This window comes from Schistocerca serialis, chromosome 2, assembly GCF_023864345.2.
Source record: "Schistocerca serialis cubense isolate TAMUIC-IGC-003099 chromosome 2, iqSchSeri2.2, whole genome shotgun sequence".
In the NCBI taxonomy this organism is placed as follows: domain Eukaryota; kingdom Metazoa; phylum Arthropoda; class Insecta; order Orthoptera; family Acrididae; genus Schistocerca; species Schistocerca serialis.
In genome coordinates, this window is record NC_064639.1 from 790,441,789 (window position 1) to 790,465,599 (window position 23,811).

The 23,811-nt window shown below is 43.6% G+C and overlaps 3 protein-coding genes across 3 annotated transcripts in view; all 3 read right to left on the reverse strand.

Annotated features, from left to right (window-relative positions):
• LOC126458022 (cuticle protein 21-like) overlaps positions 1-23,811 on the reverse strand; it is a 98,095-nt gene that overhangs the window by 71,924 nt on the left and 2,360 nt on the right. The window lies entirely within an intron of this gene.
• Positions 5,685-10,167, reverse strand: LOC126458021 (cuticle protein 21). Its single transcript, XM_050094803.1, has 2 exons — positions 10,147-10,167; positions 5,685-6,396 (listed from the first exon to the last, which is right to left on the reverse strand). The coding sequence occupies exons 1-2, from the start codon at positions 10,156-10,158 to the stop codon at positions 5,818-5,820; spliced, it is 591 nt and encodes a 196-aa protein (XP_049950760.1). The 5' UTR covers positions 10,159-10,167; the 3' UTR covers positions 5,685-5,817.
• LOC126458025 (cuticle protein 21-like) overlaps positions 22,493-23,811 on the reverse strand; it is a 36,596-nt gene continuing 35,277 nt past the window's right edge. The window contains exon 3 of the mRNA XM_050094808.1: positions 22,493-22,653. Coding sequence (XP_049950765.1) covers positions 22,570-22,653 — 84 coding nt within the window. The 3' untranslated portion in view covers positions 22,493-22,569. The remainder of the gene's footprint in view (positions 22,654-23,811) is intronic.

The following is a 23,811-nucleotide window of genomic DNA, read 5'->3' on the forward strand; positions in this document are numbered from 1 at the left end:
GACTTCTCATGATTCTCAGCCCGTGAAGTGGCCGGGTTCCCGACCCAGTGTTGTCTTCCCTTAGCCCCCTTGTACGTTGCGGCTGCGTCACGAAAAAGGGAAAGTAAAAAGGTATTCAATTGCGAGGCTGCACTACATTTTTCAAACCTTCTTTATGGTTTTGGGGTTTTAAGTGTAGCATTTGAATACACCTTTGTGTGTCAGTCACTGGAAACAGTCAGACCTTTTAGGTATCTAAGCGTTTAACTCGCAATAATTACACAAATCTACTTATGAGGAAGGCAAATTACGGACTGTAGGGTATCGAAAGTATCGTAAGTAACTGTAACTCACCGTACAAATGCTGCGGTAGTCTCGATTTGGAGGATATAGAAGGAGCCGCAATGAAAAGTGCATTTAATGCCCGATGGTTAATATTCTAAACTGGCTAACCCTATCTTTCCCAAAAGAACCTTTTTACAATTGGACCCAACGAAACCAATCTTCTCAGAACCACTACTTCACATGAAGAACAATGAATTTTGTGCACACCGGATTTCTCAAATTTATTATTCTTGCATAATAAGAAGCCCCTCAGAGACACCGAAAACGATCTTTACGTGCTGCACATCTGTCTGTATACTAATAATAATACTGGAGAACCGTCGTGTCTGTACATTTTTCTTTGAACACGCTAATCTCCAAGACCACTAGATGGATTTGTATGCGGTTTCACTGGTAACTTTAGCGTAGCTAGAGGCACCCTGTAGGCTATATTTCATCAAAAACAGATCACGGAAAAATATATTCATAGTATTATAAAAAATATGTGTGTATGTTCTACATCTCCTCTGAAACCACTGGAGCCATTCCAACCAAACATGGTACACGTACCACTTACTATCTGGAACCACATACCTTTAAAAGGGGTAAGGGTGGGGCTGAAACAGAATTGTAGGCCACGACGCGAGAACACTCAGAATTTAGTCATCCAGTGTTTTAGAACGAGAGCTCTTGGTGACTTGCACCAGTCTTTACACATAAGTTCAAACATTTACGAAAATTTTTCTCTCTGACGCCTGGCGCATAACACTGAAAGGTAAAATTTATCCCTTACTACATTTTCAGTGTTGGTTTTCAGATCAAGAACGACGATATAATTTATTACTTCTTTACCAACTGTATTCACTACGCATTTACCAGACAGTGTTCACATATATCAATGGATGTAACTGCAAAATTATATCATTGTACGAGATGTAGTTGAGGATATACGACGTTGTAAAGATCTTTGTTCAGTGGTCCAGAGGTAGAGACTTTGACTAGTAATCAAAACGTCTTTGTAACCATGCTCGACCCTCGCCAGTGCAAAAATTTACAATAAAAATCATCAGAAATGGCAGCCGAAGAGTTTCAGCATAAGAAGTAACCTTCCTCTTGCCAACGGCCTTGTCAAAAAGAGCGGAGGAGCAGGCAGAGGTACAGGGCACACTCTTGAACTTGGGGTAAGAAACCACCCCTAAAAGACGGACGAACCAGGAATGATAAACGGCATGAGGGTGCAGAATGCAATGGAAACCACGGCATTAAAGACAGATAATGTGTGTCCACAGGACCTGTGGCCTGTAATGCAGAAGACTGCGGACTAGTCCCCATCTCCCGTAGACACTGCCAAGGGGGAGGCGACCATGAGAAAAAGATGGAATAATCAACGAAAGGGTACGTTGTACTAGTCGGGCCGTGGAATGTCAGATGTTTGGACGTTGTAGGGACGCTAGAAAATCTGAAAAGGGAACGTTAAGGCTCAATATAGGTATAGTGGGGGTCGGTAAAGTGAAATAGAAATAAGACAAGGAGTTCTCGTTAGACAATTTTAGGGTAATGTCAACAGCAGCAGATAATAACTGAACAAGTGTCCATAGCTCTTAAGGTATGCATTTTAATCATATATTTATTGGACATTTCTTCCTTGTTTGGGTCCATACTGGCTCCTCCAGAAATATGGAAACCGATGAGCTTGCAGTAGAAGAGATGCGTTTCACAATATTGAAGATGAACAAGAGCTCATAGTTCTTAAGATATGCATTTCAGAGCCCATGTTTACGAGACATGTTTCTTGTTTTGGTCCATACTAACACCTCTGAATGTTTCCTAACCTACAATCCTAGGAACAACAGTACCGGTACATTTAATCCACTGTAAGAATGATTTTCGCTTATAAGTTTCGACTGGGTCGCTTCCGGACCAAGTCACCTCACTTCAAATTGATAAATTTACCGTTCTCCATCACTCCTTAAAGTTGTAACAATATCACGGAATCACCCTATATACTCATTAATGTTGAGTAACGTTAGGGTCTCTAACTACAAGAAACCAGTTAATTGCAAACAATTATCACCATTTCATTTTCAGGACCAGTACGATTGTTCGCAACAGCGTCCATTAACAATGATTCCTCTATCAGAGACAATTACACGACTTACTCCTGTCATATTCTGAAGAAGAGTATTTAATTCTTTTCACATCGTAGTTCGAGAAACAGTGGAAATTTGAACTGCTGCAACGCAAAAATTGCTCGCCACCAGCTTCTCTACCTGTGACTGAAATAAAGCAATTACTCTGGCTTCGCACATAGCGAGCAATAAATCTTATGAGATACTTTAAGCTAATGAACGAATGTACTCGTCCTTCATCAAAAATGGTTTGCACATTTCTCACTATGTGTGACCATGTATTGTCCTGATAAACTACTGCTCATCGTTTACCTGTATAAGGGGTTGCATCTTAGAATATAAAACCATATCGTACCCAATGGGAAGATGCCTTTAAAGTTTATGGCCCATGGACGCCGATGAAATAGTTTAAGTTGCATGAGGTTACCCTGCGACAGAAGACAACCGCTGCGGTGCCTAACATATTATCGATACTGCGATGGATGGTCATGGCCAGGCGGACGAAGTGACCGCGTTCGATTGTTTGTGTCACAATGGGTACCTCATTATCACAATACTGTAGGAAAAGATCCCCTTCTATACACTGGTTCCACAGCTGCGCGACTGTCCTAGTAACATACTATGTACGAACAGAAATTTCGAAACGAAACAAATCCCTTTCCCAGAGATCGTGCATTCCGTCACGACGTAATTCACGAACGTACTGATATCGCTCCCTTTGACATCCAATAAGCATACTGACACTTCTTTTCACATTTCCACTTAGTTTGGTAGCTCTTCACATGCCTCACTCTGAGCTTTCGATGCGCCCAAGAGCGGGCACAACTTGATCTACGTGTTCGCAATCCTTCGCAGACTTAATCACTTGCCGCTGGCACACTGCTCTACATATTAGTGGGTACGAACCCATTCGAGCCATTGTACCTGGATGTTGCAATTTTGACCAACTTTAGTGTGCGTTACTGATTCTGAACTGTCCATCGAGTAGAGATGTGAGCTAGATAGCGCCATCGGGCGTTAATTCCACCATTGGAATTAATTCTATTTTTCACTTACCTATCATCAAGCAAAGAAGTTCGCTGCAGTAGCAGTCAGTGGAAGGAAGAGAGGAAGACTGGGGTATAACGTCCCGTCGACGAGAAGTTCATTAGGGACGAGTCATACACAACAGGACAGTGATTCCGTCCACTAAGATATCAGCAACAAAGTAATTTGGCATTTCAGTTTTTACATCAAAGCTCAGGAGGAAGTATTGAACCTTCGACCCTACTCTACTGGCTGTAAGAAGCGAACAAGTAATTAAAAAAATCGCCGACGTAGCATTCATATTCTGATAAAAAGAACTGACTCAATGTGTGCCATGTGAAATAATAACACTTAAACTGAACTTTAAATAAGTTTGAAAAATGGTTCAAATGGCTCTGAGCACTATGGGACTTAACATCTATGGTCATCAGTCCCCTAGAACTTAGAACTACTTAAACCTAACTAACCTAAGGACATCACACAACACCCAGCCATCACGAGGCAGAGAAAATCCCTGACCCCGCCGGGAATCGAACCCGGGAACCCGGGCGTGGGAAGCGAGAACGCTACCGCACGACCACGAGATGCGGGCTAAATAAGTTTGAATTTCTGCTTTGTTACTTCTTCTTTCTTCTTTATCTAATTAACCGAGATGTAAATCTTATAATACTTCTCCGTATTTGTAACGTTAACATTGCCAGTTAATGAAGTATAAAGAAAGACACTTTAGCACTGGTTATGGCGTAACATGACAAAGAGAACGTCTTCAAATTTTTATTTGCTAGACCACTTTTCCATCGAATAACCTTATAAAAATTTTCGTATAAAATGCCATCATCTAGCATGAGACTCTCCTTGAGCTTCGGTGTTTGGAGTGACTAAAAAAAAATTTTAAAAAAAAAATAATAAATATTTTAACGTCTGGTTGATAGATTTTCGCACTCTTAGGTGTGAACAGTTGTTACGTTCATAATACGCTCTAAGACAACGGGTTGGTCTAACCCTGGCCCTTATGCAAGCCGTTATTCGGCTCAGCATTGACTGGCGGAGTTGTTGGATGTCCTCATAAGGGTTATCGTGCTAAATTCTGTCCAACTTACGCTTTAGATGGTCAAAATTCTGAGCTGACTGGAGGGCCCTGTCCGAGATGCTCCAAGCACGCTTAATTGGCGAGAGATCTGGCAACCTTCCTGGCCAAGGTAGGGCTTCGAAAGTACGAAGATAATCAGTAGAAATTCTCGCTGTGTACGGGAGTGCATTAACTTGCTGAAATGTAAACCCAGGATGGCTTCCCATGAAGGGCAACAAAACCGGGAATAGGATATCATTGTTGTTGTGGTACGCCGTTTTCTTTGTCTTAGAAGGGATATAAGAAATGCTTTAGCAGGGAACGGTTGTGCAACTTGTCGGTCGTACCGAGAACACAAGGTTAGGAAGCCAACTGTTTTAGGACAAGACTGATTTGGAATCGAGGGTTACGGCAGGTTAAAAAATGGTTCAAATGGCTCTAAGGACTATGGGACTTAACATCTGAGGTCATAAGTCCCCTAGACTTACAACTACTTAAACCTAACTAACCTAAGGACATCACACACATCCATGCCAGAGGCAGGATTCGAACTTGCGGCCGTAGTAGCAGCGCGGTTCCGAAGCGCCTAGAACTGCTCGGCTACAGCGGCCGGCTTACGACAGGTGACATGTTGTTAGTTGACTGACGTGTTAGTCCTCTATGCTTAGCAAGTGGTACGTGGGCTTTTAAACTGAGCAAAACTAAATTTACGCACGTACTAAGAAGAAATAGAAACAAACCTCTTTCTTACGGACTAGTATTCTTAACTAGCTATCTCAATAATCCTTATCATTCTTTCCTCAAGTCACAAACTGTATTCTGGAATTCATGTGATGTTAACAATTTCAGTAAGTACTTCGGTCAACTGGTCGCATTTAGCAAGATATTTTCATAAGTCGTGTGTAGCATATTCCTATATTTTAAATGTATCCAAGATTTTATATTCCTACGCTGCTGAATTTATTTGTCTTGATGTGTAGGATATGCCAAAAGAAGACTAAAAATTGATGCTGGTTAATCTAGATATAAAGCGTTATAATGTATTAGAATTAATAATTATTTCAGTGCATTTCTTTCCAACGAGCAGTTGACCACGCTGAACAAAAAACACCATGCCAGCAGTGTATAAGGACCACAAGAAAGGAACACACAAAATGTTTACTATTGTGTCAACAGTTTTTATTTGTTGCGTATAAAATACTGATCAAAACACATTTACACACAATAAATACAAGAATTTGCACGCATCATTCTTTCAGTATCGTTTGCCTGCGAAGTTACTCACGTAACTTAACCCAGGATAGCCTTGCCATAGGCGGGGGCGGCGTAGGCAAGGGGAGCAGCCACCTTAGCGATGGCGGGGGCGGCGTAGGCGACGGGGGCGGCCACTTTGGCAACGACGGGGGCGGGGTGGGCACCAGCCTCCTTGTGCACGACGGCGTTGAAGCCGTTCACGGGGTCGGCGGTGTAGTCGACAGTGCGGATGGAACCGTCGGGCTCGACCAGGCTGTAGCTGCCCTGGACGACGTCTCCGTTGCGAGTCTCCTGTTGAGCCTTGGAGTCACCGGTGAGGGCGTCCTGCACGTTGTAGGCGTAACTGTACTGGGGGTTGGGGTCGTACTCGGCGGCCACGGCGGCGGGGGCGGCGACGGCGACGGGGGCGGCCCTCACGGCGGGGGCGACGGCCAGGGGGGCGGCACGCAGCGCAGGGGCGGCGTACGCCACAGGGGCAGCACGAAGGGCTGGGGCGGCGTACGCCACCGGGGCGGCGTAGGCGCGGGTGGCGATGGGGGCGCCGGGGGCATAGACTGCGGGGGCACCCAGGTAGCCGGCGCGGGCCACAGCCACGAAGGCGGCGAGGACGATCAGCTGAAATATAACGTCATGTTATCAGGACACTGTGCGAGCTGAAACCGAGTGGTCACTCTTCAGAAATGCTTATGGCAAGTGAGAAATATTAATCATAGCAATAAAAGGTGATCATTAGTCACACAGCCTTAACGGCGATGGAGGAAGGGAGGAAGACAACTTCACCGTCTCGAACGTACCATCCAGTTCCCGTTCATAATTGTGTAGTAGAATCACAGAGAGCCTAATTCAGGAAGTTTAGAGGCTATGAAATGTAATTAGTTGCTGCACTCTTGAAGATACTAGAAATCACATTGTACTAGGCATTGTATTTGGGGTTTTGAGAGATTGTGGACATTTCTAAACACTCGCTGCGTTCCATTGCTCTAGATTTCTCTGTCCAACCCTTTCTAATGATGCGATCTGTGAAATTGACAAACGAAACATGGGTACTGCTTTGTGGAGAAGAACTAATAAATTTCGCAAACGGAGGCATCTCCTTTCAAGAGCACAAAAACATTAACATTCACATAAATGTGCCATAGGTCACACACAATTCGATTCACCATTACCGGTTTCGATTGTCAGAGACGAGCTTTGTCAGATAATCATTGCCTTCGTGGCAACACGTAAATATTTGTGGACTGCTCTTCAAGCTTAGCAAAGCACAAAAGTAGCAAACGTAGACATCGGCTCTGTGTTAAAATGTACGTGTAAGTTCAAAGCCGGTGATTATCTATTGATGGCCACGTTTGGCGAAGGAAAGCGTTAGTAATGAAGGAAATTGTCGCGATCTGTGATTGTTTTAACTGAAAATGAATAAGTCCGGCCTACATAAATTAATTGGCGCATCATTTAGCTGTCAAATCTTTCAACGAAGCAACCTTTAAGTAAATAAAAATATTCTCGGTTTTCAAGTCGCATCAATTGGCACCATTTGAAATCCGAGAATCCAGTTATGCCGCTGCGAAAGACTCAGGAGACACAGAAACTGCAAGTAACTTCTCGCTCTCCTGCAGCACAACAAGCACATCATTTCTGATTCTGAATTTTTAAACCACTTTTTGTACTTGATTGGTTTCATTACCAACAAGTGTAGGTTTGATCCCGTGGTTTTGGGTATCTACATATATTACAATACCCACTGTCCGCCCCGATAGCTGAGTGGTCAGCGTGACGGATTGCCGTCCTACGAGCCCGGGTTCGATTCCCGGTTGGGTGGGGGATTTTCTCCGCTCAGGGACTGGGTGTTGTGCTGTCTTCATCATCATTTCATCCCCATCCGTCGCGCAGGTCTCCCAATGTGGCGTCGAATGTAATGAGACCTGTACCCTGGCGGCCGGACCTGCCTCGCAAGGGGCCTCCCGGCCAATGACGCCAAACGCTCTTCCATTTCACAATACCCACTTACAGCGTCTAACATTATACAGGCACCCGCTGCATCAAATTATATTGCAGCTAACTCAAAACTTTTAATTGTGTGAAATTCATACACTGACGGAAAAAATATGAACGCCAAGAAGGAGTTGCGCGACAGAAACGAAACTAGGTACCCGTGTTTCTGCACCTGAAAGATGATGTCTCTTCAGATTTCATGCCAGTCGCATAAGTGTGGCGTTAGTAGCGCCACTATGAGGATGCAAATGAGGTTTGCTTTAAATGCACGCCGTAACGGTTGTGAGCGTTAGTTACAGTTGAATTTGGACGAGATAAGTTGATGTTAGTCAAGAATGACTGTAAGGTGACAAAGAAGTCATTATCAACACCTCACTAAATTTGAACAAGGTCGTGTAATAGAGCTACAAGAAGCTGGATGTTCCTTCTGCGATGTTGGAGAAAGACTTGCTGGAATGTAGCCACTGTACATTGCTAATAGCGGTGGTCGCGAGAATGTACGCCCGCAAGACGACGGGGCTCTGGACGACCACGTGACAATACCCATAGGAAAGACCATTGCCTTCGGCCTATGGGTCTGGCGCGTCGTACTGTATCTGGAGCACAATTTGTGCAGCGGTTGGCACCACAATGATAAATGGCTTTGAGCACTATGGGACGTAACATATGAGGTCATCAGTCCCCACCACAGTAACACAATGAACTATTACTAATCGGTTACTTAAAGGATAGCTCCGAGCGAGACGCCCTGTAACGTGAATTCCACTGACTTCAAACCACCGCCACTTGCGACTTCAGTGGTGTCAAGCGAGGGCTCATTAGAGAGCAGGGTGGAGGCCTGTTGGGTTTTCTGATGGGTGATATCGATAGTAACGATGCCACATAGTTCCAAAGGTTGGCACTACCACGAGACACCGTCGGCAGCGCCCACTAGCTGGTGCTGTGCAGCTCTACGAGCTCCGCTACAGATTCTGCCGATTTCATCAGCCAGGACACTTCGCTTCAGCTTCGCACCTCATTCCAAGTTATGTATCTTATTGCTTGAGTAAAGGGGATTTAAATTCATACAGCAGTACAGTCGTGTTTTACCTTTTCCTGATCCAACCCACGCGCCGCCTTCCAGGCGGGATACAAAATGATGGAAGTTGTGTCTCCTCAGTGTCAGCGATGGCCGTTTGTTGGTTACAAGGAGGGCAGTTGAGGATCTTCTACCAGCCTGTCTATGTGATAGACACACTGGACCTACATCTGGAATTATGGTCCGGGGTGCGATTTCGTGTGTGTCAGCAGGAGCACTCTCGTGGTTATGCCACGCACCCTAACTGTAAATTGGTACGTCAATCTTGGGATTCGACCTGTTGTGCTGTCATTCGTGAACAGCATTCCAGGGGATGTTTTCCAACTGGACAACTCTCGCCCACATACTCCTCTTGTAACCTAACTCCAATGGAGCACATATGGCACATCATCGGACAATTCCGACGTCATCCACAACCATGATTAACTGTTCTTGTACTGACCAGCCACGTGCAACAGGCTTGGAAGTCCATCCCACAAACTGACATCCGACACCTGTATAACACAATGCATGCACGTCTGCATGCTTCCATTCTACATTCTGGCGGTTACATCGGCTATTAATGTACCAGCATTTCACATTTGCAATGGCTGATCTCGCGTTTACATTAACCTTCCAATGTTAATCACACGTATTACCTAGATAAATGAATTCTCAAAATTTCGTTACTCTACATTAACTATTTTTTGATGTTGCGATTATATTTCTCCGTCAGTGCACCTCCACAGCAGAACTGGCAGCTCATCTGAATGCCCAGCACAGAACTGATTTCAGTTCCCAGTACTGTGAAGGTTTTCCTTAACGGAAAGACTGGAACGCGTCCACTAAACATCATGAAGCCAATGGAGGCACTCGAATGAGAAGTTGCAGTTGTAAGGTCTGGAAAGCAGGCAACTGCCGGGAGAGCGTCGTGTTGACTCTAAGGCCCTCCGTCCAGCGTGAATGACACCGTAAGGCAGAGGATGACACGACAACCGGTGGCCATCACAAGATCCTCTGAGTCTGATCGCGGAGTTAACTTTTTAAGTGTTAGAACTTAAATATATATCGACATTTGAGGCAGCCTTAAATAGTCCAGAAAAATAATTTACTCTATGCCACAATTAATCGTTTGCTCTTCTGTTTCCCTGTCGGCGATTAACATATCGAAAAGTTTTGTTCGATAGTAAGTCAGAGAGTATTCAGTTTGCTGAGCGGTGGGTGACTCTAAAGTTGAATATGAGTTAGTGAACTGGCAGGCAACAATTTGGAAAGCTGCGCTATTGAAACTGCGGTGGCTTTCTTGTCCTGAGACGTACCTTGCAGGCCATGTTGATGAGTTTGCCGACGGTAGCAGAGAACTGCCCGCTCGGCGGCCAGCAAGCTGTTATATAGCCGCCGCTGGGCGTGGTGGGTCGCGCCGCAGTTTTCGCAACGGGCGGCGGGCCGGCCGGCCCAGACCCGTGTGATTTCGCGGCCACTCCGACCTTGGGAACACTTACCCCACTTCTGCCGGCCGCTGACGGCCACGTTGATCTGCTGATCTGAATGTGTTTAGCGGAGAAAGCAGCGCCCGATCGACAGGCAGGTTAGCACGTCACTAGAGTTCGATGTGGTACGAGTCCATAGTTTTCACGTAATTATGAACGCTTAGATAGGAACATAGTTTTACAGTGCGTCTTGGGGAACATCGGTCTGGGAGGCTGACAGTTAGTATCCACCTGTGGGGCGAATGTTCCTTTTCTGACATATACGAGAGTCGCTCAATAAGTAATGCCCCACATTTTTTTAAAAAGCCATTAATATACACAGACAAACGTCCTTGTTTGTGCTTCACATTTGATCTTTGTACCATGCGCGGGTGAAGTTTCGAACCGTTCTGGCAGATGGCAGTAGTACAGCGTCAAAATGCCGTCTACATACGACTCACGTTACGAGGAGCGTGCTGTTAGCGAATTCTTGTGTGCAGAAAAAGAAACCGTGGTGAACATCCATAAACGTTTGTGGGCAGTGTACGGCGATGCTGCAGTTGACAGGAGTACAGTTGGGCGATAGGTAAATAAAGTCACAGCCTCAGGAATTGCAGAAACAGAGCTCCATGATCAGCCACGCTCGGGACGTCCTGTCATAGCCACTGCTCCAGACATGCTGATTCTTGTAGATGTCATTATTCGTGCAGACCGGCGCATCACAACTTGACAATTAGCTCTACAGTTGTCGTTCAGCATTGGAGGTGCGTCTGCAATGATCGAGACTCTTGGACATTCAACGAGGAGCTCACGATGGGTCCCACGAATGCTCACAGCAGACCGTAAGGTTCAAAGAAAGGCCATTTCATCTGAATTGTTGGAGCGTTTTGAGACCGACGGAGAGGCCTTTCTGTCAGTGGTCGTAACGGGGGCCGAAATCTGCATGCGGAAACAAAAAGGCAGTCCATGGAATGGCATCATCCTCACTCACCACAAAAGAAGAAATTCAAGACAACCCCCTCTGCTGGGAAAGATTCTCTACGAGGAACACACTTTCAAGATGACGAGAGTGTCAGTCATGCAGTCAAAACGTGGCTACTCCTACAGGACAAGATCCTTTACCAGCAGGGAATAAATGCTCTTCCACAACGTTGGTGTACGGCTATAGAACGTGATGGAGACTACGTAGAAAAATAGGACATGACCAAGACGTGTTGATGTATATTGTCACCGAATTCTGACTCTTATAAATACGTTCTGAGAAAAAAAAAGTGAGGCATTACGTATTGAACGACCCTCGTATTAATTGTTGAATATTGGGACTTAACTGAACTTTTAAAATGACTGAAGTGTTGAAATTCAATAATTCTAATTTTTAATTTAATTTCAGAGAGAAAATCCCGTAGTGTCAAGAAAGTTTTATCAGCCTTGTACGTTATTTTACCTATACAGAAGTAACGAAGAGAGTCACTTTGATAGTCCTGAGATAAGCTAATAGAGGAATATGGAACACGTGGTGAATCTGGGGAGTCACATTCCGTGTTCATCGTAGCTGACACATTATCATTAGAATTGAGATTGCTCACTTTTTCATTGGGTGGTGATCGTCTTTTGTAGTAACAGTCGCATTATCTTCATACATAATATTCTGATCTAGTTTTCTTTCGGATGTTTCTGAACCTGAGTCGTGTTCTACCGTTGACTGATCATCTTGGCCAGGAACATATGAATGACCGGAGACAACTTCAGAGACAGAGCCTTCAGAATCATCTGCTTCTGCTAGACATATTTACGAGAATTTTTTCGAGCCATTGCACTCTTGAAAATAGCCTGAGTTAGGAACCAATACATAGTTGTACTTTCTTGTTGAATGCAATTGGTGAAAAGAGAAATTGTATAAGAAGTAGCTACCTAGCTACAGAAACTAGCAAACAACCAAGAAACAATGTGTAAATGAATGAGCAATAATACATCAAACAAAACTTGATACTGTGTAAAGTGCATTCCTATGTGCAGAAAATATTTCTAACGAGTAAGACTGTAATTTATAAAGAAAGAGAACCATACTAAAACGAACTGAAACTGCTCTTAAAAATAAGTAATTTGGTGATTTTATGAACAACGTTATTCAGTCCAAATTTCTCCAAGCATGCTCACTAAAACATAAATTAAGCTTTAGAGTAGTCAATCAACTAAAAATGTCATGTACAAAAACTTAAAGAATAACTAGGATTATCTACCTTTGAGGCCCAATAGCCCGAATTCAGGATGGTTCAAATGGCTCTGAGCACTGTGGGACTTAACTTCTGAGGTCATCAGTCCCCTAGAACTTAGAACTACTTAAACTAACTAACCTAAGGACGTCACATACATCCATGCCCGAGGCAGGATTCGAGCCTGCGACCGTAGCGGTCTCACGGTTCCAGACTGTAGCGCTTAGAACCACTCGGCCTCTCCGGACGGCTCCGTATTCAGGAACATCAGTATGTGTGGCGGGTGAATATTTTCTCTTACCTGGAAAATTCCCTTGTTAGGCGATGTACATCTGGAATGGAAGCAAGTGGTGTTGAACAAAACAACACTACGAGGAACGTCACCTTCACTGCACTACGACTATATACCAAATGTGACTCTCGTAGCCCGCTAGAAACGAAGGGCGACTTTGGACGCCTGTATTGGAACAAACTCAAACCGTATCAGACGGATGTTCCGTTCTAAGTGTTCAGCGTGTCAGTTTTCGCTTGCGGCTGTCAAAAAATTTTTATTTTTTATTCATTGCTATTGTAATTTCGAGTATGCTGATCTACAAGCAGAAATCTCAACTGCAAGTTTTTTTCAGTTAATTTCCACCTACTGGGGGCAGGCCGGCATGGGCCTTATTGGCATTATTATATCGTTACAATATAAACTTTCACAATTTCAATATTAAAAATTTTAGAAGGTGAAATAGGTTTGTGTCTGAACGATGGTGATGCGAAGCATGATTGGGATACCTTATAAGCGTGTGTGCTCGTGGGAGGTGTTTCGGAGGATATTATGGGCAAAGGGTGTCAGCGTACTGTCATCCCACCTTATGCAATATCTGAACATCTAAGTGCTCGCTGACGCTTGTAATTTGATTGGAGATTTTCAGAGATGTTCATTGTCGCTAGGACGGTAAGGAGGCAGTCAGAGTGCATCGGTACCCGTTTAGTGCAATATCAGATTGAATGTCCTGTTATGAGTAACTGGGTAATGTTCCTACCAACGTTTTATAGCAGTGTGGTTCGAATATTGTGAGGAACCGGACGAAAGTATAATTTTAGAAATTTACGGTGTTCGCTATAAAATGTAAAGTGCCGCTTCTCCACATTGTTTTTGTACACATTAAGATGAATTATTATCAAGATGTTTGTGACTGTATCGCTTAGAAACTACAGTAACGTTACTAAACTGGATTGTCCTCCTCGCCGGCCGGAGTGGCCGAGCGGTTCTAGGCGCTTCAGTCTGGAACCACGCGAACGCTACGGTTGCAGGTTCGAATCCTGCCTCGGACATGGATGTGTGTGATGTCCTTAGGTTAGTTGGGTTTAAATAGTTCTAAGTTCTAGGGGACTGATGACCTCAGAAGTTAAGTTCCATAGTGCTCAGAGCCATTTGAACCATTTTTTGATTGTCCTTCTCGTCCAAAAAACTTGTTTACTGACAGTACGGCGCCAGTACCTATGAAGTTTATCGTAGTACTGGCACATAAAATATTCTGAATTACTCATACAACAATGAGCAATCAAGAATAAGTTGTGGCCACACACGTGTAATTAACCGTCAGAAAACATACGTTGAAGTTTGTTATTTTCATTGAAGCATTTTCAGAATACTCTCGCGTGTATTTTTGAGCTTGTCGCATATTATCTGCAACTCGCTTTGCTGTGTACGTAGTTAATTAACGCTTTCAGGCACAGTCTGTTGCAGTGTGGGGAGTAAGTGGTTGCATCCGATGTACTGATGAATGATGAGTTACTGACATCAACTGTGTAGTGCTAGGATTAAATATTAGTTAACATACAAACACCACACCCGTATTATAAAATGTCAAATCAAAACGCCTTCAGCTATCTAAACTTCCAGTTTGATTTTATTTTTGCTACCAGTTTCGGCGTTAGACTATACCATCTTCAGGGCCTCTGACCGACGTGTAGGAAGAATCCCACCTCTTGTACAAACAACATAGTGGTCAACATACAGTCACTGAAATCTATAGACTTCTTCTTAACGAAGCGATCCCTCCGGTCAATACCATCTTCAGGGCCTCTGACCGCCGTGTAGGAAGAATCCCACCTCTTGTACAAACAACATAGTGGTCAACATACAGTCACTGAAATCTATAGACTTCTTCTTAACAAAGCGATCCCTCCGGTCATCACTTGCAGTGACAGCTTTGTTAAAAAGAAGTCTGCGGATACCAATGGCTGTATAATGGCCCCTATCTTGTTTGAACAAGAGGTGGGAATCTCCATACGCTTCGGTCAGGCGACTGAAGATGGGGTAGAGTAACGCTGAAATTGGTAGCAAAAATAAAGCTGGAAATTTAGACGGCTCACGGTGTTTTCATTTGACATTTTATATTGAACAGCCGATGTCCCTTGCCGATCCAGTATGAAGTTGGACTCGCAAACACTGCTATTATTTTCTAATGTGTCATATGTGGGGGTAGATGGAGGTAGGCTACAAGGCCAAGTACGACAGTAAAAAAATACTGATATACTGTTAAAATAGTTACGAATGGATCTCCATGTGAGAACGAAGTAGTAGGTACGAAGTAGTAAGTGATACGTAGGTGTCAGGACATGAGTGCTCTGCCAGCTGGCCAAGGAAAGGGTGGACTGGACTCTTCATACAGAATGTGGTAGAATGGTTAAGTTAGGTTATGGGTAGAAGGAAGGGTAGATTTCAGATATGATTTCATAGGCTGGGAGGGGAGGGACACTGAGAATTTGGAGATAGAAGGAAGATGGGACGTATTGATAGAGGCGGGAATCCGTTCCGGTATTCTCAAAGATGAGGAGATCGTATGGAGTTGAGTCTCAAATACTTGTGAGATGCATGCGTATGAGGAAGTGTGGGAACTGCGTGAGGTGGTACAAGATACGAGTGGGAGAAGGTAATCGGATGGGGAAAGCGAGGCGGTGTATGCGTCATTACATGATTTCGAGGGAGCGGTAAAATTCAGGTTAAGCAGAATTCCATGTTATACAGGTGCAAAAATATACACATGTATAGATACGATGAGATCACAGCGGTGTATTATCGTAACTACATGCAAAACCTGAGCAGAAAAAGTCGCAAAACCTGACACCAGTGGCTCGAGGCTGGCCACTCATCTCCACAACAACGCTCGCCTGCATATCGGCAATGTTGAAGCCCAGAAACTGCGCGAATACGGATGGGAAGTGTTGCCGCATCCTCCTTACAACCCGGACATGAGTCCACCAGACTTCGATTTGTTCCCGCAACTGAAGAAACCTACGTGTAGACGTCGTTATCTTTCGCTGGAAGAGCTTTTTACAACCGTTAGGGAGACTATAATGAAGGACTGTAAAGAGTTATTGAAAAAGTTTGCATTATTTATGAAATTTCCCTCGCATTTTACCCACCATTAAAATGAAACAGCCAATGACAGAGTGGTATTACAGCAGGTATTAAAATAAAGCAGCCAATGAGGAAGTAGTTGTGAAATTACTCAAGTTTCATTTGAATTGCGTAAAAATGACGCGAAGAAGTGCAATATTTCCGAAAAAATTACGTTAGCTTCATATGAATAGGCGCCTCTCAATTGCGTAAACTGGCGTCATAACACGCACGCACACACACACACACACACACACACACACACACACACACGCACACACACACTTTTCTTTCGTGAGTCTTCATCATAACCATCATCACCCCCAGCATCACTGTCTCCCTCGATGTTTTCTTCATCATCGTCATCTCTCTCTTCTTCTTCTTCTTCTTCTTCTTCTTCTTCTTCTTCTCCCATGTCTCGGCCTTCTGCTTTTATAAATATATGCTTTTTGTGGATTCATTTCCTGTATCTTGGTCTGTCTTTTTTCGGAACCGCTGTTCTATGCCTCCACCATGCGCTTTCATAAACACATTTTTTTCTTTGGGTTCATCTCCTTCGCCTTGTTCTGTCTCAATGTCTGTAGCGGTTGAGAAAAATGTCTATATGCTCTTTCCAATGCAGACGCAGCTTCAGCTTGCCTTTCTTCCGCAACCACAATTCCTGTGGATATTTCGTCGAGATTCCAACACCTGACTTTTAAGACAGATATTTCGTCCAGTTGAATTGAAAGGCATATTGACAGCCACAAAGCTAAACCAGCATCCGAACGTATTACAAACGAACTCTCTCAACTACTCACATGTAGCGGATAATGTCAAATACAAATATAGTTTTCGAAATTCAAATAGTGGCATTCATACAGACTGTTTAGAAAACAGAACGGGTGCAGCTCAATCAGACATTCTGTTTAAAAAACGAAACAGATCACAACTTCATTCATACAGACCGTCGTAATGAATGGAAAAGATTGCAATTTTATTCACGCACAACGTCTTAAAAACGAAAGGAATTGGGATTTCATTCACATAGACCATCTGAAAAACGGAACGGGTTGGAATCGCTTTTCAGTGTCAGAATGACCCAAGATTTTGACGAATATGGACTGGAAGCCGTAACACACTAAACGTTTCTACGTACCATCGAAAACTAGTTTCTAGAAACGTTTTTGGAACCTCAGAAAAGTAAAGAAACACGAATTTTGCCTGTGAAATACATCTTCCAATTAACTATTAGCCCTACTATCTAGTATAGGTTTGCCATGGAGTAATAACACCGCATTGTTTGTTGCACATAACTAGACAAGGCTGACACAAAAAAAAAAAAAAAAAAAACGCAAAACCTCTCCTTCGGTGACTGGAAACGCAACCGCGATTTCAACAAAAAATGGTTTAAATGGCTCTAAGCACTATGGGACTTAATATCTGAGGTCATCACTCCCCTAGACTTAGAACTAATTAACCCTAACTAACCTAAGGACATCACACATATCCATGCCCGAGGCATTATTCCAAACTGTGACCGTAGCAGCTGCGCGGTTCCGGACTGAAGCGCCTAGAACCGCTCGGTCATAGCGGCCGTCTGATTTCAACAAATGCTGAACACTAAGAACCTTCCAAGATAGTGTGCGTCCATCTCGACGACATAGAGTGTTCCAAGTAACTGGTGAAATAACTCAACGTCTGTGATGAATTCTTCTCGGTTATTAGCACGAGTGGTGGCGTCGTCTTTTAGTGACAAGACGACGCCACCACTCGGCTGGTAACTCGAGAAGAATTCATCACTGGAATACGCCGAGAAGGACTGATATCGCATATAGCTCAAAGTCTTCCTCTTTCAGTCTGTCAGTGCTTTTGTTACTGATTAATTGATGTTGCACATAATTATCAAAGCTACCTCGCGTCTCGCGTCTCACACTCCACAACACCCGTCAGTGCTCGCAGCCTCCTTTGCGAAGGTAGACGTGCAATCTTGATGATACCTTGCATTTTAAACTTTGTTACGCAAACATGAAATTGGCCTTACAATTCGAACAATATTTTCAATCCTTCTGTGAAATCGAATACGACTCCACAGCTACTGGTCTTACATAGTATTCTGTAAGTGCAGTAGGTTCCACACAGTTTACCATAACAGCAAAAGAGGCGATGTTAAATATATTTATTCCATTAGTTTTAAACACTACATTTTTTCAGTTGTTAGATACAAAATATCGTATTCATATAGTCAACCGAGTGGTCGCATTGCAGAAAGCATTCATTCATGGTACAAGGAATTTGTGTGCTAAAATAGGAAGAGCAGTTAGGCAGGTGTATATGTGTGTGTATATGTGGTATACCCTAGCCGGGTAATACGACAAGAATAACATCGTTTTTGTAGTAGGTATTTATTTTCCACAGTTCAAGTACAAAAACGTACATTAACAATATATTTTATATGTCAAACTTTTCATTGGCACTGAATTTATTACGACAAAAATGTTCTTAATGCAACTGAAATAGGATTACACCACATAGTACATGACGAAAGGGATGGCGCACATTTGGAGCAAACAGAGCTATGTCTGCGTGGAAGGAACAGCATTCTCATCTCTTCCTGGAAACAAATTTTACATAGCTGAACGTTGCCAATAGCGCTCACAATCACTTCCTGCTCATGTGACTTAACACTTGCTGCTTTCGAATTAACAACTCATACAGCTTCATGAAGACTTGGGGAAGTTACCTGCACCCGCCACTGTAATTAATAACTCTTTGTTATGACATGTAATATCTGCAAAATCTGTATCCTTCACAAGAACAACAAACATAAATGTGGGAAACCATTGGGCTGGCGTAAGCTGTCACTGGCACACTGGTTGGCAAAGACGTAGCGCGAAGATCGATAGTAGGCTTTGGATCAAGTGTGCCTATCACAAGAGAGGCCAGAGACACGCTGACAAGTAACAGGCCGCCAACGCCCTCTTGGCAGCAAGTATTTAGGCCGCCGCCGCTGACCAGGTGGCACACCTTGCTCTTCCCTCCTTTTCCATCCTCTCGGTCTCTCCCTCGGCAGGTCCCACCTGGCTGTTTTATTCTTCATCGTGTGTCCTCCAAGAAAGTTTAAAGTGTGTTGTTCTGGAGCGTTTTTAATAGTGTGGCCAACTTTTAAACTGGGCGTGTGACTTCAGTGTCTTTTTTGTGGTCTACAAATCGCCAACAGTGTTTTTTAACTTAGTGTTAACTTTTTTAATTGGCCCACATTAATGTCTCCATGTCAATGTCTTTTTACCTCCTTTATCTTCCCTTACTCTGTTTTATGTCCCCTTTTTTATCTTTATATGTAACATTTTCTTCTTGTATTAGCTGTCATGTCACTCGGCTGAAGAGCGGCGGATTGTGCGGCTGACAGCCCTCCCTGCCCATATGGGGCAGGGGAATGAAATCACAATAAAGAAAACAAATACCAGGTAGCCTCATTGACTGACTCATTCTAGTTTGGCGTCTGTCATTCATTCGCAGAGCGGACATAGTTCACATCACTAGCTATGACAGTACATAGTGATCATAGCGACTAGCAGCGAAACTAAAGTTTGTAATGGCAAGATTGCCGATGTTGTCTGCAAGAGGTCTATTACTATTGATGTTGTGTCACAAGGTTGTGTCACAACACATGGACTCTATTGAAGTTAAGTATCCAGTACAAGTAAATAAAGAACCGTTTCAATCCACGTGTGCATTTGTGTTCTAGAGAGAGGATACTGGCTACCCGTATCAACATCCTCTCCTTGCTTCCCTACAGTACAAAATTCTATAGTGGCGACGTGGATACTACAATCACAGAGTGTGCTCAGCCAATGGATTGTGTGTTTCTTCCCAACGTTTCAAGTCTCTTCCACAATGAAAAAATACGGTTTGATCTCTGTTACCAGTAAAAAAGAATGCAGTTTCAAAGAGTTTGTCTGAAGACGGCTCATTACCTAGCGACCAATCACCGAATGCTGTTAATCTCGCCTCACTTTTGAAGTATTTCGGATGATATACCCCTGTGTAGGTGAGGATCATACGTATATCATGCATTTAATTGCTTGTTATTTCAGAAGATAAATGCAGACGTATTTCCATTTTTCCCCTCCCATTCCTTCAGAACTGTTACTGAATACGTCGGACAATAGAGCGCTCCACTCCAATCATCAACACAGCTGGCGCTGCAGTATCTTACGACTTCCACATCGCTGGCAACGGATTGTACACAATATTGACGACTTCTTTGAAGGACAGTAAAACTTTAAAAAATATGTATCTATTTTGTGCACACTTTAATTAGCAATGACCAATTATGGGACACGATCTTGATGTTACTGGAGCCTCGTGCATCAGCCCACATCCAATTAACCACTTCGCCTTACATGGGCCCGATTTTTCGCTAAATACGCAATTCGCGCTTCCACTCAATATCATGTCTCACATCTCAGTTCCACTGCTGCGTACTCGCTCTTACTTCACATTACTCGCGTCGGGGTCTACAAGAAATACTGGCCCTGCAACGTAAATGTGACGTCACACTAGTTGGCTTATCCACTACATTTCACGAACACTCAGCTCCGTGCAGGGCCAAAGAGAAATCAATATATATTTAGAAACTTATCCACTAGTGGTCTTAACTCTGTCGCGTGATAGTAAGAGCTTGCGTGGATTTGAACATGCAGTCAAGAATTATTAAACTCGTCTTCACTCTGTGACAAACAATACAGCATTTCTCTAAAATTCCTTAAAGGGTATTAACCCATTAAATTTATATCATAATACAGAAATAACTTACATAGTTACCAAAACATACTCCATTTTAAATTTACGAACGACATTTCAAGGTTTACACAGAAAAAATCAAATAATATTTACAAAATACAAAATTGGCTCACTTTTGGGTGACACATCGGTTTTATAGTTTCACAAGGACACAAATGTCTTCGAATACACCATATGTAGCTGCTGCACTAAATGTATTCGCAACTGCGAAAAATGAAACCCGTCAGCTGTAGAATTCAATGACGACAACGAAAATTTGTGGCTGACTGGGACTCGAACGCGGCTTTCCCGCTGATAAACGGTCGCCTTACCATTTGGTTATCCGTGCACGACTCACAGCCATACCCAAACCTTCATATGTTGTCAACCATGTGTCTACGACCCGGACTTGTACATTCATTATTTATATTCCCGTGCAGTAGTAGTCTTTTACATACGCAGTGTTTTTGCCATTTTTCAAAAACAGAATACATTTCTGGAAGACTGTGTAATCAATCGATTACTTCCCTCGTTGGTGTCCATTTATAAATGACTTGTCTCTAACAGAACCCATGGAGAACTTGTCCAAGTGTTTATTCACTAGGCATCGTCGGTAGACTCCATCAAAGTACCGTGCTTGCACTGAGCAAGTCGGAACCTGGAAACCATAGAAGATTATAGAAAACGTCAGTTATTGCATTGAGTAAAGAAGCCCAAGAGTGGGACGTGGAAGAAAAGAAAAAAAGTGATTGTAATTATGATTAATAAAGGAAGAAATAGTTCTCTGATAAGCGGAGGGTGTTAACTGAGACTGAGGAGGACAAAGGAAGACAACACGATTGTTGTACTAGATTAGAATACTCTCTGACTCTATTTCTTAAATTCAAATTATTATACCCGAATGCCGATAGCCGTTAGCCACAACGACGGCTATACTATCAATACAAATAAGTCATCTACGACTTCCCTCATTTGATTGGTTGATAATCAGCAGATCTGGGAAACATTATACAAACTCTCTGATCGGATAGTAATAGACGGATTTGAGGACATCACACCAAAGCTCTGGGAAGTTATCAGTAAACTTTGCCTGATAACCACGGTTATCGATAGGGAGAAAAGAATGCAGCGTCGTGCAATATGTCTGCAAAACTTCTCAATCCTAATCGTTAGTCCCCGAGTCCTTGATAACAATGGCACACCAATTTATTCTCTTTCTAAAATCCATAAATTTGTTCTTAATTCGAATTTGGTGGTCTCAAAAGTTGTTCTCGGTTTTAGAATGCTGAAATAAAAGCGCGTTTGCATAACATTTAGCAAGTATATACACCAACTTAAAGGACGTTTTGTTTTGTAGCAAGATGTATGCTAAAGAACAAGCCCTTTGGAGTCTGTTGTACCTTTTTTATTGTATTTGATCATTGTGAGGGTTATCTGAATTTTGTTAAGTTTGTGGTCATATCACGTTCACTGGTGATGGATGATAGACACGAACGTTATCGTATTAGTTTTTATGAAACGAAAAGGAGAAAAATATTCTGAAGTGGGTTGTCAAATTTTCTAGTTTTATAGCCACAGTTCCTCCAACCACAAGAGCAGAGGCCAGATGAATCTCAGGGAACTTGCTAACTTTGTAGTTGATAAATGCTCATCGGATAATTTAAGAACGAATTTTATTCGTTTTGCATAAATATGCTGTACAAAATACATTTACACACAATAAATATGGAAATTTACAAGCAAGAAGAGATAGTGGTTGTGTCAAGGATGAGGACGAGGAAGGAAAGGGTAAGAGTACTTGCTAAGGGAACCATTCAACTGGCAATTCAAGTACAGAGAAAGTAATATTTACAATTTCGACCAGTGTTGACAACTCTTTGTGAGATTAGTGTATTGCTTCGTTTAACCAATAATTGCCTTTCCGTAAGCGAGAGGGGCGGCCACCTTGGCGATGGCGGGGGCGGCGTAGGCGACGGGGGCGGCCACCTTGGCGACGACGGGGGCGGGATGGGCAGCGGCCTCCCTGTGCACGACGGCGTTAAAGCCGTTGACGGGGTCGGCGGTGTAGTCGACGGTGCGGATGGAACCGTCGGGCTCGACCAGGCTGTAGCTGCCCTGGACGACGTCACCATCACGGATCTCTTGCTGGTTCTTGGAGTCACCGGTGAGGGCGTCCTGCACGCTGTAAGCGTAGTTGTACTGAGGGTGGGGGTCGTACTCGGCGGCGGCCACAGCGGCGGGGGCGGCGACGGCGACGGGGGCGGCTCTCACGGCGGGAGCGGCGTACGCCACGGGGGCGGCGTAGGCGCGGGCGGCGATGGGGGCGCCGGGGGCGTAGACTGCAGGGGCACCCAGGTAGCCGGCGCGGGCCACAGCCACGAGGGCGGCTAGGACGATCAGCTGCAACATGGAATAATCTCTTACAGATATGAGCAGTATTAGATTTTCTGTTCAGATTTCGATAAATAAAATTTTGGATCGACAGTATTTTTATGAACTTGGATGACAGTCAGTACAGAATGGGGTACTCTGTCCCTAGCAGATTATGTTATAACGAACAGCGTTTTCTTGATATCCTTCTCTTTTGCCCATAATTCTGCAGTACATGTGCTAGCGTGCACTGAGAGTAATTAGCGGGTATTTCTCCACATAACAATAGTCATAACAATGGCTGCATCAGTATGCTGGACATTTGGTGTGCGACTGAGTTAGTGAAATTATGGTCATTATAGCTGATTTTAGTTCTTCATCGTAATACTACCTGTTTCGGTAAAAAGAAACTCGGGCACTAAGGACAATATTAACCGTAGCTCATATGTTAAACATGATCATCATTCTGTGTCCATCCCCGGTAGCTGAGTGGTCAGCGTGACAGAATGTCAATCGTAAGGGCCCGGGTTCAATTCCCGGCTGGGTTGGAGATTTTCTCCACTCAGGGACTGGGTGTTGTGTTGTCCTAATCATCATCATTTCATCCCCATCGACGCGCAAGTCGCAAAAGTGGCGTCAAATCGAAAGACTTGCACCCAGCTAACGGTCTACCCGACGGGAGGCCCTAGTCACACGACATCAATCAATCAATCATCATCCTGTGTTGGAATGAGTCATCACGTAACTTGTGGCTCGTATAAGCAATGTTCAATG